This window comes from Jaculus jaculus, chromosome 5, assembly GCF_020740685.1.
Source record: "Jaculus jaculus isolate mJacJac1 chromosome 5, mJacJac1.mat.Y.cur, whole genome shotgun sequence".
NCBI classification, from domain to species: domain Eukaryota; kingdom Metazoa; phylum Chordata; class Mammalia; order Rodentia; family Dipodidae; genus Jaculus; species Jaculus jaculus.
The window spans coordinates 100224697-100241415 of NC_059106.1; the positions used below are offsets into that span (position 1 = coordinate 100224697).

A 16719-nucleotide genomic window follows, 5' to 3' on the forward strand; every position below is an offset into this window, starting at 1 on the left:
CCCCATACCCCGCCATCCAGCCAATCCACTATTCATTAGTCTTGTCCCCCCTTTTCTCACTCCTTCCTCACTCCTTCCATCTTCTGCTGCAGCTTGTACTCACGCCCTCAGGCATGTTAGGCAAGTGCTCTACCAGCAAGCTCCATTCTAAGCCCTCTGCTCTTTTATTTATTTATTTATTTTTGCCTTTTTAAAACTTCTGTTCCCATATTGCTTTCATTTTCTCCCACATTGGCTTTCTGTCCATTGTAACTCTCCCTCTCCTTGAAGCTTGACCCAGTGCCAGCCACTGCTCTTGGATTTGCATTTCTTAAAACCCACTTTTGGATTGGGTATGATCGTCCCCAGTTTACAGACAAAGAGAGGTCAAGAAATCGGCCTGAAAGTGAGCCAGTGGCACTGCTAGGCTCTCAGGAAGTTTACCCCTGGGTCTGTATCCCCATGTGGGACTGCTGTCCCTAGTGGCATACTCCAGGTCATATGCCTTCATAGTCACCGCTGTGTGAACAGAAGCTACCTACGTGTGTAGAATGTGCAGCTTGTGCTTGCACGCACGTAAAGAAGTTGGCATGTCTCTGCCTGGCATAAGCAATTCCCAGAAGCCACGTAGGATGTGGGGTTCCAAGCCGTCCTGCAAGTTGCCTGCTGTGGAGATTAGATCCAGGTATGTCTGAGAAAGACTGTTGAGAATTTGCTTTCTCACTACTCAGCAGTGAGACAGCCTGGGTTGACACATGGCATTCAGTGCTAGAGACCTGTTGCACTGTCTTCAGAACCAGTGTGCCACCATAAAAATAGCACTCACCTAACAGCAGGTGTGTGCAAGAACCCCATAAAAGATAGGAAGTCTCCCATAGTGAGTTCAGCTTACTTTGTATACAATTGTTCTTTTAAAAATTAATTATTATTTGGAGAAAGCCAGAGAGGCAGACAGACAGAATGGGCACTCCAGGGCCCCCAGCCACTGCAAATGAACTCCAGATGGAAATGCTACTTTGTGTATCTGGCTTTATGTCACTATTTGGGAATTGAAACTTGGGCTGTCAGGCTTTGCAAGCAAGTGCCTTTAACTTGAGACATTTCTATAGTCTTGTATGCAATCACTTTGGCTTCTCTAGAGGACTCCAAAGAGCAGAAACAGTTGAGTTGCAGGCCAGTATATGCTCCTACCACCTACACAAACTAGCCATTTACACTGTGCTTAGAACTCAGGTTTCTTAAGGTCTCCTTTCCAAACATACAGATTATGTACACTTACACATAGCATCACCAGTATATTATATTTCCTATTAAATATGTCCTATAAGTAAAAGTTTACAAAAAAAGAAAATTGTAATAGAAGTTTGAGCAGGCTTTCCAAGAAACAGAACCTGAGAGTCGGCTGAAGGGCACTTGGTATAGGTGACTGGCGGCTGGAGAGAGCGCCACGCGTCAGGCCGGCAGCCGCTGTCTGCAGCAGGGTGGGAGGCGGCCTTCGCTCGTGGGCACTTGTCACATGCAGCCTACCAAGCACTCTGATGGCAGCTGCTCTGTGCGGGGCTCAGCACGTTTTGTGATTTTGACACTAGAGAAAGGAGTTCTTCCAGCTTTTTCATGACCACCAAGACCTACTTTAAATTGACACTGCCACTTCTAGTGGTGAAAGAGTTGGAGATGGGCTGTGGTGTCTTTATTTTATTTTATTTTTGACACTCATACCTGTATGTTATGTATTGTGATCCTATCCCGCTTTTCCTCTCATTACTGTCTCTTATCACCCTTGAGCTGGTGTCTGTATGTGAAATGACTTAAAAGTTTCTGTTCTAGGGCTGGAGGAATGGCTTAGCAGTATTCCCCAGTGCCCACATGAGTCAGATACAGAAGGTGGTCCATGCGTCTGGCTGGAGGCCCTGATGCAGCCATTCTCTCTCTGTCTCTATATGCCTTTCTGTCTCTCAAATAAATAGATAAAAATAAAATATTAAAAATTTCTGTTCTAGCTGGGCGTGGTGGCGCATGCCTTTAATCCCAGCACTTGGGAGGCAGAGGTAGGAGGATCACCGAGAGTTCGAGGCCACCCTGAGACTCCATAGTGAATTCCAGGTCAGCCTGAGCTAGAGTGAGACCCTACCTCGAAAAACCAAAAAATAAAAAATAAAAAAATTTCTGTTCTAGATGTTGGATATCTTACTGTATGTTCTGTTCATCTGCTTCTCTACTATCATTATCTAGCATGTAAGGATCTTTAATAAAAATAGTGATTTTTAGCTACACAAAGGTTTTTGCCTAAGCAAACAACTGGAATGATTTATTTAGGGTGAAAGGTACTATTTTGGTACCATCCCAGTCAAGCCTTGAATTCCATTGGAAACAGGTCAAACCTGTGAGTTTTGAGTGAGTACTGCGCTGTGTGAGTGTGTGAGAACAAGACTGAGCAGGCTCATGGCACACTTTACTGGGAGTTTGAAGAAGTGATGTTCATGAGCCCAGATTTATATTTTGTTCAAGAAAGATGAATTTATACACTTTGCGCCATCCAAGTAGTTCATTTTTGCCGCGGACTGACTCTCGGGGAGATCAGGACCGAGGGAGAACAAGGGCGAAGGCTCAAGGAGAACTCGGGATTCGGCGAGGAAATGACAGACAGACACACTCTAAGTTGAATATGCTGCTGCAATTTACTGAAGGTTTTATGAAGGTTTTATACAGATTGAACAAGGAAACTTAGCAAGCCAACAAGTGATCTCAGAAATCATTAATCTAAACAATCTTAAGTATTGTTTTATTGTAAGCATACATGTAATATTTATCAGGCAGGAATGTACCCATTTTTTAAGAAGGACGTCTTACATCATTGACCACAGCTTTACATGAATAGAAGCTTGGGGTAAGGGATGTAAGGTGAACAATAGGTTATTTATTTTTTATAAACCGAGCAGAGAGCCATCTCTTTCCACTTATTAGATTATTTATATAATCCTCATATTCATTATAAAAGTGTTTCTATCCAAAAGACCACCAATATTTTAAGGCTGGTTTAATGTTTTCCAGGAATTCTTTTCTTTCTTGTCTAGAGTATAAGCACCAAGGCTTACGTGTCCTTGCTAAGCATTTCATAAATGGAAGAGAATGCCATAGCCTCCTTTTTCCTTCATAATTCATTCATCTATTACCGAATTCATCATATCCTCCCTCATAGGGGAGTGGATCTAGGTAGTTCCCAGCTCTGGGAGTCTAATATCAGCCCTTGATCAAGTACTGAACATAACCCCCAGGAAGCATTCTGGTGGAAATGTCTAAGTTTTGTAACTCCTTTTCTGTAGAATTGTCATGTTTCTTATGAACATTACCGATTAACATTTCTACTTTCACTTTCTCAGGATCAGTATTGTTCTAAAACATCATAAGCTGTTTCTACTCTACACCATCTAAAAACTGTCCTAGAGTTAATTTTTTATTCCTAGTAGAGTTATACATTTCCTCCATTGTCCTAATCATAGGAGGGGCACATTCAATACTCAAATTGTTTTTTGTACTCTGATTGCGTGCATGATTAATAGTAAGCGTAGCGTAGAAACTAGCTGTTCTTTGACAAACAACCAGAAGAAAGCAGGAAAGAAACAGAAGGCAGAAACAGCTCATTGGCGCCAGCAATTAGGTCGTCGTGACTTCATGGGCAGCAGGAACCATTACAGTAACTGACTGCCAAGGGGTCACCGGGGGCATCCCTCCAAAGAGTGCTGGCCCTCTGTCCTCAGCTCTCTTCCAGTGCAGAAGCATCTCTGCTTGCTACACAGGCGAGGTCGCCGTGGACGTAGCACATTTTGAAATCAGACTTTAGTTTTTTTTAAATTTCAAAATTGTATATATATTTAAGGTACACAGTGATGTTTTGCTTTTTGAGGCTTGCTACGTTGCCCAAACTTGCCTGGAGCTCATGATCTTGCCTCAGCCTCTCAAGTGTTGGAATTCTAGGCATGTGGGAATACAGTCTTGGCATATTTCAGGTAAACAATATGGAAATGTTTGGTATAGCCACCATGCTGGACATTAAATTGCCTACCTTGCTTAAAAGTGCTGATGCAGGTAAAAAGAGCTTTCAAGGATGCCATTATAATTATTTTGGTAATCTAAGAATAGCATACTCACACATTAAAGAGCTAAAAGGATTCTGATAGGATCTTGTCTTTTAATAGAAGAGGAAAAATGGTGTGGCTTACCCGAGTTAGGCAAAAAGCTGGGATGGGCATCCAGGCCAGGTTAGTGGTTTTAGCTCAATGCACACTCTCCTTTACTCACATGATGCCTTACCTTAATCCAAGTACAGACACTACTCTTAATAGAAAAAACACTTTTGAATTTACAGAGGTAGATATAAATTCTTAGTTTGATTATTCTGTCACTGAAAGTTTTTCAAGAACTCACTGGGTGATGACTTATAGTTGATACTTCATATGTTTTGATGCTTAGGCTTTCCAAGGACATTAGTACAGGCTGAAGCCCTGGACAGAATTTGTGATCTGGATCTAGTGATCAGTTTGAACATTCCATTTGAAACACTGAAAGATCGCCTCAGCCGACGTTGGATTCACCCTTCTAGTGGGAGGGTGTATAACCTGGACTTCAATCCACCTCAGGTGCAGGTAAGAGTACATATACAAAGTGCTTTTGGAAAGAGGCAGACATTTTCAGGTGAAAAGTGAGTAGAGGATGTAAGTAGGCTATTTAGAAAACTAATCTGCATGGTTCAAAAGCACATAAACATAGTTTAAATTCATTAGTAACCAAGAAGGGAATCTGAGTCAAAACTAGGATGTTGTTTGGGATCCATTAGACTTTGAAAAATTGAACAAGATGCAACATAGCTGAAAAATGATCCTCACATTTTTCTTTCATAAACTTTTTTGTTTGTTTGTTTTTTGAGGTAGGGTCTCACTCTAGCCCAGGCTGACCTGGAATTCACTATGTCGTCTCAGGGTGGCCTTGTACTCCCAGTGAGCCTCCTACCTCTGCCTCCCAAGTTCTGGGATTAAAGGTGTGTGCTACCATGTATAGCCTCATAAACTATTAATAGCCCTTTTACAATTTTAGTGACAATTTTAATACATATGCATGATACATTTTGATCATAATCCCCTCCCATTCCTTTCTTTTGTTGTCCCTCACCCGTCCTATTACACTGGACCCCTTCTTCCTTACAGCTAGTCCTTCGTCCATTGATTTTTTCCCCCCTCTCTTCCATCATCCATGATAACACATTGAGCTCAACGTTATGATGCAGGTTTTGGTTTTTCGAGGTAGGGTCCCTAGCCTAGTCTGACCTGGAATTCACTATGTAGTCTCAGGGTGGCCTCTTAACTCAAGGCGATCCTTCTGTCTCTACCTCATGAGTTCTGGAACTAAAGGCATGTGCCACTATGCCCAGATTTTGTACAGATAGCAATAGCTGCTGTGTGGTCATGAAAGCAACCACCACTTTGTGTCTGGAAGACAGTGTTCTAGAATATTTCTCTCCATCCTCTGGCTCTTAACATTCTTCCTGCTAACTCTTCTGTAATGTTCCTTGAACTTAGGAGGGTGTATTAGAAATATCTCAGTGATTAACACTGCAATGCACTTCTCAGCACTTTAGAGTCTTTCTGATGGTGACCACCATCTGAAAACGAGAAGCTCTTCTAACCAAAAAGAGAAAGGAGCACTAATATATGGGCATAAACATAAATATTTAGAGGCAGCTTGGTGGGAAAAATATCTGTTTAGCCAAACAACAGTAGTAGCTTACCCCTCGGGCTTATGACCTTTCCACCCATAGGCTTTTGACTAGGTTTTCATTAGGTATGAATTTCCTCCTGTGGAGGGTCCTCAGATCCAATCAAAGAGTAGCTGGTTATCCCCTCCCCCATTTGACATGCCACTATTGCACTAGTGGCACATCTTGTCAGGCTGTTAGTTGTGTAGCTTGTAGGAACCAGCGCTGGTTAAGGCTACTGATGACTTCTTCCATCTCTCCAGCCTGTTTTTTTTTGTTTTTTTTTTTTTTGAGAGAATGGGCATGTCAGTGCCTCTAGCCACTACAAACTAACTCCAGACACAGGCACCACCATGTGCATCTGGCTTTTATGGGACCTGGAGAATCAAACCTGGGTTCTTAGGCTCCGCAGGCAAGCGCCTTAACCATTCCATCTCTCTAACCCTGTTTTTTTTTTTTTAATATTTTTATTATTTTATTTTATTCACTTGCAAGCAGACAGAGATATAAGAGAGACAAATAGAGAATGGGCATGCAAGGGCCTCCAGCCACTGCAAATGAACTTCAGACTCATGTGCCTATTGTGCATCTGGCTTCTTATGTGGGTCCTGGGAATTGAACCTGGGTCCTTTGGCTTCACAGGCAAACACCTTAACCACTAAGCCATCTCTCCAGCCCCTTTTTTTTTTTTTTTTTTTTTTTTTGTTCTTGAGTTAGGGTTTCACTCTAGCCCAGGCTGGCCTGGAATTCATTGTGTAATCTCAGGCTGGCCTTGAACTCACTCATAGTAATCCTCATACCTCTGCCTCCTATGTGCTGGGATTAAAGGTGTGTACCACCATATGGCTTATTCCTGACATGTTTAGTTTGGCAACTCCTTCCCCTGGCCCCATTTAGACCTTCACACCCCAGCATTCTGCTCCTCTACTTATGTGCCTCCTTTCTAGTCTCTTGGTCTCTCCTACTGACTTAAAAAAAAAAACACACAAAAAAACAATTATTTATTTGAGAATGAGAGAAAGAATGAGACAAATAAAGAGAGAGAGAGAGAGAGAGAGAGAGAGAGAATGGGTGCATCAGGGCCTCTAGCCACTGCAGACAAACTCCAGGTACATGTGCCCTCTTGTTCATCTGGCTTATGTGGGTTTGGGTAATTGAACCTGGGTCCTTTGGCTTTGCAGGCAAGTGCCTTAACCAGTAAGCCATCTCTCCTGCCCCTGACTCTTTTTTAATTGCTTGTTTGTTTGTTTATTGAGAGAGAGAGAGAGAATGAGAATGGGCACACCAGGGCCTTTAGCCATTGCAAATGAACTACAGACGCATGTGCCGTCTTGTGCATATGGCTTACGTGGGTCCTGGGGAATCGAATCGAGGTCCTTTGGCTTTGCAGGCAAGTGCCTTAACCATTAAGCCATCTCTCCAGCCCTTTATTAAGTTTTTAAGCCCACTTTTGATTGGGTTGTTGGATTTGTTATTATTATTTTTTCTATTTATCTGCAAGCAGAGAGAGATAACAGAGAAGAGAGACAGACAGAATGGGTATGCCAGGGCCTGTAGCCACTGCAAACTTCAGATGCATGCACCTCTTTGTGCATCTGGCTTTAGGGAATTGAACCTAGTTTGTTATGCTTTGCAGGCAAGTGCCTTAACTACTAAGCCATTTATCCAGCCCTATTATCTAGTTTTTTGAGTTCATCTTATATCTTAAATATTAATCCTCTGTCAGATGTGTAGCTGACAATGGTTTTCTTTCATTCTGTAGGCTGCTTCATTAAAAGGGTCCTTCAATGTGCAAAACCTGTTTAATTTCATGTGATCACATTGGTTGATTAGTGGCCTTATTTCCTGAGTGACTGGAGTTCTATTCAGAAAGTCCTATATGTTGAAGTACTTTCCCAACCTTTTCCTCTAGTAGTTTCAGGTCCTGGGGAATTGAGCCTCAAACTGGGGTCCTTAGGCTTCACATGCAAGCATTTAACCGCTAAGCCATCTCTCCAGCCCTGATTCTTTTTTTTTTAACCCCTCTGGTTTTTGAGGTAGGGTCTCACACTAGTCCAGGCTGGGATTAAAGGCATGCGCCACCACGCCTGGCCCTGATTCTTTTTATTTTTATTTATTTTTATTGTTTTTGTAGTTTCCACTTTCTCTTTTCTTTTCTGTCAGTTAAAAGTGAACAGTGAGAATTAAATACTTATCTTTACATATACACAAGGTATACTGTGAAAGCATATTTGCTTACAAACATATAAAAATACTTGTTAACTAGTTTGATAAGAAAATAACGTATAAAAGTATATAGCAAAACATTAATCATCTGACTCTGGAAAGATCAATTCCATATTTTATATTACATCAAACAAAAACTGTTTTAGTTTGTTTTGAATCCCTTAACCAGAAATACTTGAAGAGAAAGACAGACAGGAATTATTCATTCTTATCCTTAGCATCACTGTGAAATATAGTTAAACTAAGAAACCAAGTTCACTGAAACACCGAGGTCCAGAATTATCATCTTCAAAAGGAGGCTTAACAACAAGACTTGACAAGCAGTTTTTAATCCAAAGTACAACGGGCATTTTGGTATTTTGGCCACGGGAAAACAAAAGTCGTAGCATCAAAAAAGGTCTGAGATGTCTCACTTTTGTAGATTCTGTTCAGTGTATTTAAGGTTAACAAAAAGTTGACATCAAAAGTTTTAAAGATAGGCAAAATTCACATTTAAAAAGAAAAAATCCCTATGTTTCTACTTAGAGTAACAGTAGGCAATGATTCCAGAAGTTAAAAATTACTTCACAACTATGACTTCAGCTTAGCAAACAGCTTTCTTAGGTTCCAAAGCTGCTTCGTCCCTATTAAAATGTAAGCCCTTAAGAGAAGGCTGTGTCTTGTGATGAAGACATGTAATTTAAAAGAACCAGACAATCTCTGAAGCAGCCTTAGTGTTTCCGTTACCAGTTTGGAAAGGACCATTGCATTAGCTCCACAGAAAGAATTAGCCAGCTTCTTGGTGTAAGGCTGACACGGTGATCATTGGTCTAAGGCTAGCAAGGTACCACGTGACATAAAGCACAGGAGACGGGACAAGGGCTTCCTGGCAGCTGGCAGCTGGTGCTCAGGTGACTTTCAGAAAATGACACAGTGGCAGCCTTTCTTGTCTTTCTCTTTCCGAGCTGGTTCTGGTGAAGGAGGACATTCTTGCTCTTGAAATTTCCTTATAACCCGGACAAGTTCATGGAAAGCTTGATCTACATTCATCCTGATCTTTGCTGACGCCTCCATGTATGTGACTTTGAGCTGCCGCGCTAGCTGCTGTCCTTCCTGTGTGACTGTCCAGCCGGGCTGCTCGGCCGTCTATCACACATTGCTTTGTGTAGGAGTCTTCAATGGTTGGATCATAATCCGTTACAAAATAGGACTGGATGAACTGGATGGTGAGCGCAGACTTGCCCACGCTGCCACCGCCCACCACCACCAGCCGGTACTTCTCCTGGCCAGAGCCGTCCTGCCAGCCGGCCGCGGCCATGGGTCCTCGGCCGAGCCCAGCCCGCCCGCCCTAGGCCCGGCTCCGGGGAGGACGCGTGCGGCCGGCGGGCTGCGAGGTGGCTCGGGCAGGAGCAGCCGCGCCGGGGGTGGCCGAGGGTCCCCCGGAGGGCGCTGGACGCGGCGCTGCGGTGCCCCCTCCGCCGGGGTGGCGTGGAGAGGGGAGGAGACCGGCTGCGAAGCGCCCGAGGCGCGCAGTGAGCCCCCGGGAGCGCCGGGGCGGGGGGGGGGGGGGGACCTCTTTTTATTTTTATTTTTTTAATGTTTTTATTTATTAGAGAGGAGGAAGGGCGGGCCATTGAGCAAGTGCGAGCATACCAGGGCTTCTTGCCACTGCAAATGAACTCCAGATGCATGTGCCACTTTGTGCATCTGGCTTTCATTGCTGCATCTTTAAATGCTGAGCTATCTCTTCCACCCCTGGATTTGATTCTTGTGCATGGAGAGAGAGAAGGAAACTCACACACAGTTTTTCTAGCACCATGCTAAAGAGGCTGTCATTTCTTCAATGAGTACTTTTGGGATTTTTGTCAAAAATCAGATGGATGTAGCTGCATGGATTCAATCTGGATCCTCTGTTCTGTTCCATTGATCTACATATCTTTGTTTTGGTACCATGATGTTTTTTGTTACCATGCTTTGTAATATATCTTAAAATCAGATACAATGATACTGCCAGTCTTATTTTTGTTATTCAGGATTTCTTTGGCTATCCTAGATCTTTTGCACTTCCAAATGGATTTTAGATTGCTTTTCTGTTTCAGTGAAGATTGGTATTGGAACTTTGATTGGGATTGCATTAAATCTATAGAGTGCTTTTGGTAATATAAATATCTTCACAATATTGATTCTTTGAATCCATAAGCATGGGATGTTTTTCCATTTCTTGTTGTGTTCCCTTTCACCTTTGAGTGTTTTAAAATTTTCATTGTAGAGGCATTTCACTTGTTGGCTAGGTTTATTCTAAGGCATTTTAAATTTCTTTGAGGCAATTGTAAGTGAGAGTGTTTTATTTCATCCTTAGCACACTTGTTATTAGAATAGTAAGGAGCTACTGATTTTATGCCCTGCCACTTTGCTGAAAGTGCTTATCGTATAATAATTTTCTGCTGGAGTCTTGAGGGTCTCTTATGTATAGAATCACATTATCTGCAAATAACAATATTTTTTTTCATTTTCTAGTTGTTCCCCTTCATTTGCTTCTCTCTCTCTCTTCTCTTTTTTTTTTTTTTTTTTGTTTTTGTTTTTGTTTTTGAGGTAGGGTCTCACTCTGGCTCAGGCTGACCTGGAATTCACTATGTAGTCTCTCGGCGATCCTCCTACCTCTGCTTCCTGAGTGCTGGGATTAAAGGGATGCACCACCACGCCTGGCTCATTTGCTTCTCTTTCCTTATTGCTATAGCTAAGACTTCCAGTACTACATTGAATAAGTGGAGAGAGTAGACACCCTTGTCTTATTCCTGATTTAGTGGAAATGCTTTGAATTTTTTTGTTGGGTCCTATTTCATTAATTCCTGCCCTGACTTATGTGCTAAAAAATACACCAAAATTGTGTAAATTCAGTATTAATCAAAAAAGAGAAATTGGGGACTGGAGAGATGGCTCAGCAGTTAAAGGTGTTTGCTTGCAAATCCTGACAGTCTGGGTTAGATTCCCCAGTATGCACAGATAGCCAGATGCACAAAGGGCACATGTATTTGGAGTTGGTTTGCAGTGGCAGGAGGCCCTGGCATATCCATTCTTTCTCCCCTTGCAAATATATATATATGATCTTTTTTTAAAGAGGCTGGCTGGGCATAGTGGCACATGCCTTTCATCCCAACACTTGAGAGGCAGGGGTAGGATTGCCATGAGTTCAAGACTAGCCTGAGACTGCATAGTAAATTCCAGGTCAGCCTGGGCTAGAGCAAGACTCTACCTCTAAAAACCAAAAAATAAAAAAAATAAAAAATAAGAGCTGTAGAGATGGCTCAGCAGTTAAAGGTGCTTCCGTGTGGCACATATGTGTTTACAATGGTGGTAGTAGACCCATACTCATTCTCTCTCTTTGTCTTCTTCTTTCTCTCTGTTTCTCTGTCTTTTAAATAAATATTTAAAAAAATAAAATTTAAGTAAAAAAATAGAATGTCATTTTGGATTCATTGCACATGAAAAATTTAACAATATGAAACATTGCTGATTTGAATCAGGGAAAAATGGCCCTCTCACTTTTGTTTGATAAAATATTAATAGCCTTCATTTTAAAGCCACATAAGTAGTGAACATCTAAAAGAACTAAAATATCTTATTTTTTAAAATTAATAATGTATTTATTTAAGAGACAGAGAAACAGATAGTGGTGTATATGGCCATGCCAGGGCTTCCTGCGCTGCAAATGAATTCCAGATGCATGCGCCACCTTAGGTGGGTACTGGGGAATTGAACTTAACAACATCAGGCCATCGGGCTTTGCAAACAAGTGCTTCTAACTGCTGAGCCATCTCTAACTCCATGCAACTTTTAATTACCTCTGTGTGAGCATACAAGCCACAGTTTGTATATCGAGGCTACAGGACAACTTTGAGGTGTCTGTGCTCTACCTTCTTTGAGACATGGTCTTTTGCTGCTGCAAAGGAACTGCCAGACTAGCTGGCCCACAAACTTCAAATTCTCCTGGCTCCACCTCCCATTGTCATAGGCTTGTTGGGATCACAGATACATGCATCACTTTGGCTTATTTTGAGTGCTTAGAAATTCAACCCAGGCCAACTGGCTTTGTAAGCAAGCATTTTTAGCTACTGAGCCATTCCCCAGCTCAAGTTTTTTCTTTTTCTTTTTTTAAACATAAACAATAAACACCTTTATTACATGGACTAAGGATGGTTTTATTTCCCTTTCCAGGCTTTGATCTTCCTCAGACAGAACTCCAGCTCCTTGCCCTCTAGCACATAGCCATTTGCTCTGCCACACTGGCCAGGTCTTGATGCAATGCAGGCCAGAAGCTTGCCCTGCTGAAACTGTTCCTCTAGAAGAGGGCTGATTTGGCATTCTTTTTCCTTTCATTGTATTTCTTTTGAATTTTCTTTGATCATTTTTTGTTAAAAATCTTTTCATCCTCAGGAGTCAGCTTGGCCCCCCTTCTTGTGGCCCCGGGGCAGTGTGTAGTGGGACTGGTACACACCACTGTCCGGACGGTGTGCTGTCAGTGAGCATAACGCAGTTCTTCACCAGGGTCTTGGTGCGGACCAGCTCATTGTTGGATGCATTGTAGACGACATCAATTATCCTCGTTTTGTGAGTACTCAGAGCCCCAGGAGGAGTTCCCCACATCCAGTCTCAGGACCCAGTACTTCTTATTGCCTCCTCAAACACGGACTGTGTGTCTGTGACATGGGCCAGTCTCAGTGTTGGCAGCAGGACGACCCAGCTCACACTTCCCCTTCTCGTGGTAGGGCTTTCTCTTGCCCTTGTCTTGCGGCGCTTGTGCCAGTTGTCCCGAGAGATGCTCATTGCTCGGTGCTGGCTCCCAAGTTTTAATCTTTTTTTTTAATCTTTTTTTTTTTTTTTCGGTTTTTCGAGGTAGGGTCTCACCCTGGTCCAGGCTGACCTGGAATTAACTATGTAGTCTCAGGGTGGCCTTGAACTCACGGTGATCCTCCTACCTCTGCCTCCCGAGTGCTGGGATTAAAGATGTGTGCCACCATGCCCGGCACCCAAGTTTTAATCTTAATTCAACTCACCATTGAGAAAATAGCCTATAGAAATGATGATGCTTATTTCAGTGTTTGTGATAATCGAAACAATAAACAAAAATGAATCTTCATCTGTAGGGTCTGGTTAAATAAATTGTAGAATGTCCACATCATCTTAGAATATAGAGTTAGTAAAAAGGATGAAATGTCATTATAGTTCCTCCTACCCCTCTTCACTACTGAGGATCGGTTCCCAGTGATGTATACCTCCAGTCCCTGATAATCTCCTTTTTCCTTTTGCATTTCCTGCTTGCCTTTATCTTCCCTTTCCCCTCCTCTTCCCTTGCCCAGGCTGGTCTCGAACTCAGTCCTTGGCCTCTTCAGTGCTGAGGCATTACAGGTGTCTATCGCCATGCCTGTTTCAGATTTTCTCCAGTTAATCTTTCTGTTAAATCCTTTATCTGATTCCATGATGAAACCAGATTGAAGTTATTCATAATACAGTGGACAGAGTGGTATAGTGTCTTGCTGGATAAAATCTTCATGGAAAAGTTGGTTATACTTGAATGTAGATAGAGACAGTAATTATTATAGAACTTACTTCAAGGACTTCCCTACACCTGTCTTGTGTTAGGACATTCTGTCAGTGTGTCAGTAATGTCCTTTCAAGGTTTGTTCACTTGCATTAATTACTAGTTTCCTTTGGAAAATTTCTTAAATAAATGTAGTTCCTTTTATTAGGCCCCTGTTTTTGTTCATTCATTCATTCATTCATACTTATTCATTCTAGAGGCCTAGCTTCCTATATTTTTTGGCCAGGCTGGCCCCAGACTTCTGCATAGCTGGATCTATAGGGATGTGGCACTAAACCACTGAAGTGGCTCAGGAAGTAACAGCAGGGAACTAAGATGGTAGGAAATAAAAAGGGAGTTCAGAGAACACAGACAGTGAAATGGAAGCCTATCACAAATGCTTTACATCTTGGCTTTGTCAGTATTTGCTGGTAGAACATGTTTTACAGAATCTGCAAAGCTTCACTAGAGTGCTCCTTTCTAAAGCCCATTTCTCCTAAGAGAACACATTCAGTTGCAGTGCTCCTTCCTCAGACAATAGTCGGCTGACCCTACCAGCCACTGGGACAGCTCCCCAGGAGAGTGGCCATGTCCATCCTAGTGTCATTCTGCTGCTCTTGGAAGCTGTGCCATGCTTATTGGTGCTTTGAGATAAACTCAGAACATTGCAGCCATCCATGAAATGAAGACCAGGGGAAGGAATGGAGGTAATGTAGCGCCTCCTTCCATCTCCGATAACTGTGGAATCTTGTCAGAACGATATGTCCTTCCCATCCATTATCCCCAAGTCCCTGAGTAGCAATGGGATATTTAGTATTTTCAAAGTTATAGCAGGTTTCTGATTATCCATTTGAGTAGCCCTAGCCTGCTTTCCTGTGACCCTGTCCTGGTGAGAAGAGCTGTGGACATGGAGGCAAAATTCTGATGTGTCCACTTTGCATATGTAAGTGAAGATGCTTCTTGAGGCCATTATAAAATACCAAGAATGAACAATTTCATTTTTTTCTTCCTTTTTTTTTAATTTTTATTAGCATTTTCCATGATTATAAAAAAAATATCCCATGGTAATTCCCTCCCCCCCCCCGACTTTCCCCTTTGAAATTCCATTCTCCATCATATAATTTCATTCTTTAATAAGACATATTAACTGCTCAGATTTTAGGAAGCATGGCAATTTGAGGAATATTTAGAAGGTCAGTGAGAAAGGTATGTTGATGGGAAAGGTGTCCAAGGACTTAGCCTGAATGGAAAGCAGTTTATCAGTAGCCCTGGGACATTTTTGTGAGAGGTTAATATTAAGATCAAGTGTTCTCAAGAAGTAAGGTCAGTACTCTGAAGGTCAGGCCCACTTGTCCTGTGGTTAGAATCCAAATTGAACACACGTGTTTTTTTGTTTTGGTTTTTTCTCAAGGTAGGGTCTCACTCTAGCTGAGGCTGAGGTGGAACTCACTCTGTAGTTCCAGGCTGGCCTTGGACTAACAGTGATTCTCTTACCTCTGCCTCCCAAGTGCTGGGATTAAAGATGTGTGCCACCATGCCCGGAGTAAAGACTGTTTTACACAGGAAAAGTTTTAACTTTGGAAAAGCTCAGTAGTTGGCCATTCTAACTGACTTGTCTGATGTTTGTAGGGAATTGATGACATCACTGGAGAGCCACTAGTCCAGAAAGAGGATGATAAACCCGAAGCTGTTGCTGCCAGGCTAAGACGGTACAAAGATGCGGCCAAGCCAGTTATTGACCTGTACAAGTGAGTGCATCATTGTGCTCATGTCAGCGCACATGCTAGAAAATATGGTGTCTGCTGGCAAGGGAACTGGGCTGAAGTAGTGTTTCTTCTGACTAGATGAACTGTAAAGGTCCATTGCCTCCCCAAAAGGGGATAACATGTTGAAATTGCACATGAAATAGAAAGTCTAGTATGCTTATCCAGGAACTGGGAAAGCACAAGGACATGAACCTACTTATGCCTGTATAACTTTATAACTTTATCCAGGCTGGCTGGCTTTCTTTCTTTCTTTCTTTTTTTCTTTCAGGTGGTAGGGGCAGGCAGTATTAGAGACTAAAGCTAGGGCCTCGTGCATATGGGCAAGTGCCTCACCATTGAGCTTCACCTGAGCCCTTTCATTTTCCTGTTTAATTGGCTCACTTAACAGACTGTATTTTTAACATTCTTCCATTGTAAATAAGTGACTTGAATAGATTGGGCTTGGATGTGTCTATAGGGAGTTTAGTAATACAAAGTTTAAAACCATAAATGAGATTATAAATTCAAGTAATTAAAAAGGTCAAGCAGATATTAGAAATGCATTAGGGCTAAGGATGTAACTTAATGGTAGAGCACTCGGTTAGCATGCATGAGGCTCTGGTGGCAATCCCCAGCACTGTCAAAGAAGAAAGAATGAAGTGTGTATGTGTGTGTTTTAATGGATAGCTCCTTGGCTGATCTGGCCAATCATAACCAATAACACACAGGGGTCATAGGCCTTGTGGCAAAGAACTTTTGATCAGGAGAAACAAATCCAGCTGGAGGAGTCTCAGTTAACCTGGAACTCACTATGTTGGCCTTGAACTCACAGCAATCCTCCTACCTTTGCTTCCCAAGCACTGGGATTAAAGGCATGTGCCACCATACCTGATAGTTTTAATATTCTTAATTAAATATGAAGTTTTAAGTAACACACAAGCCAAACAGAGCCATATGGTGATAGCAGTCAATCCAGTGACTTGTGACATCTTAGAACTCTCTCACTCCAATTTAGCAATTTTATTTGTTTTATTCGAGGTAGGGTCTTGTTCTAGCTCATGCTGACTTGGAATTTACTATGTGGTCTCAGGTGACCTTGAACTCTTGGTGATCCTCGATTTAGCCAGCTTTGTTATAGATGTCTCATTTAGCTTTAATGCTGAACACTCAGCAGTCACTTGGGTCTTCTAGTTAGGTAGTCACCAACAGCTGTGAAAAGAAACATCTGAAACCAAAGGTGAGAGAGAGCAGCACTTTCTTGAGCATAAACCTGTCTTTAGGTTAGCCCCAGCTTTCTGACCGTCTTATGACAGTGTGCTCTGTGTTCTATATATAAGTGCTAGCTCATGATTTATTTTTGGGAAAGTAGAATTTGGTATTGCCTCTGATGTATATTCTTCTTAAAGGAAAGGTCACATAGAGTATCATAGTAAGCATGCCAAATCTACCTAGTGGAAGCACTC

General features: G+C 42.2%; 1 protein-coding gene and 1 pseudogene across 2 annotated transcripts in view; one reads left to right on the forward strand and one right to left on the reverse strand.

The window, feature by feature from the left end:
- Ak4 (adenylate kinase 4) overlaps nucleotides 1–16719 on the forward strand; it is an 86124-nt gene that overhangs the window by 65692 nt on the left and 3713 nt on the right. For both annotated transcript variants that reach the window (XM_045149405.1, XM_045149403.1), the window contains exons 3-4: nucleotides 4450–4622; nucleotides 15141–15259. In XM_045149405.1, the coding sequence (XP_045005340.1) occupies nucleotides 4450–4622; nucleotides 15141–15259 (292 nt within the window). The remainder of the gene's footprint in view (nucleotides 1–4449; nucleotides 4623–15140; nucleotides 15260–16719) is intronic.
- On the reverse strand, nucleotides 12093–12757 carry LOC101614687 (annotated as a pseudogene).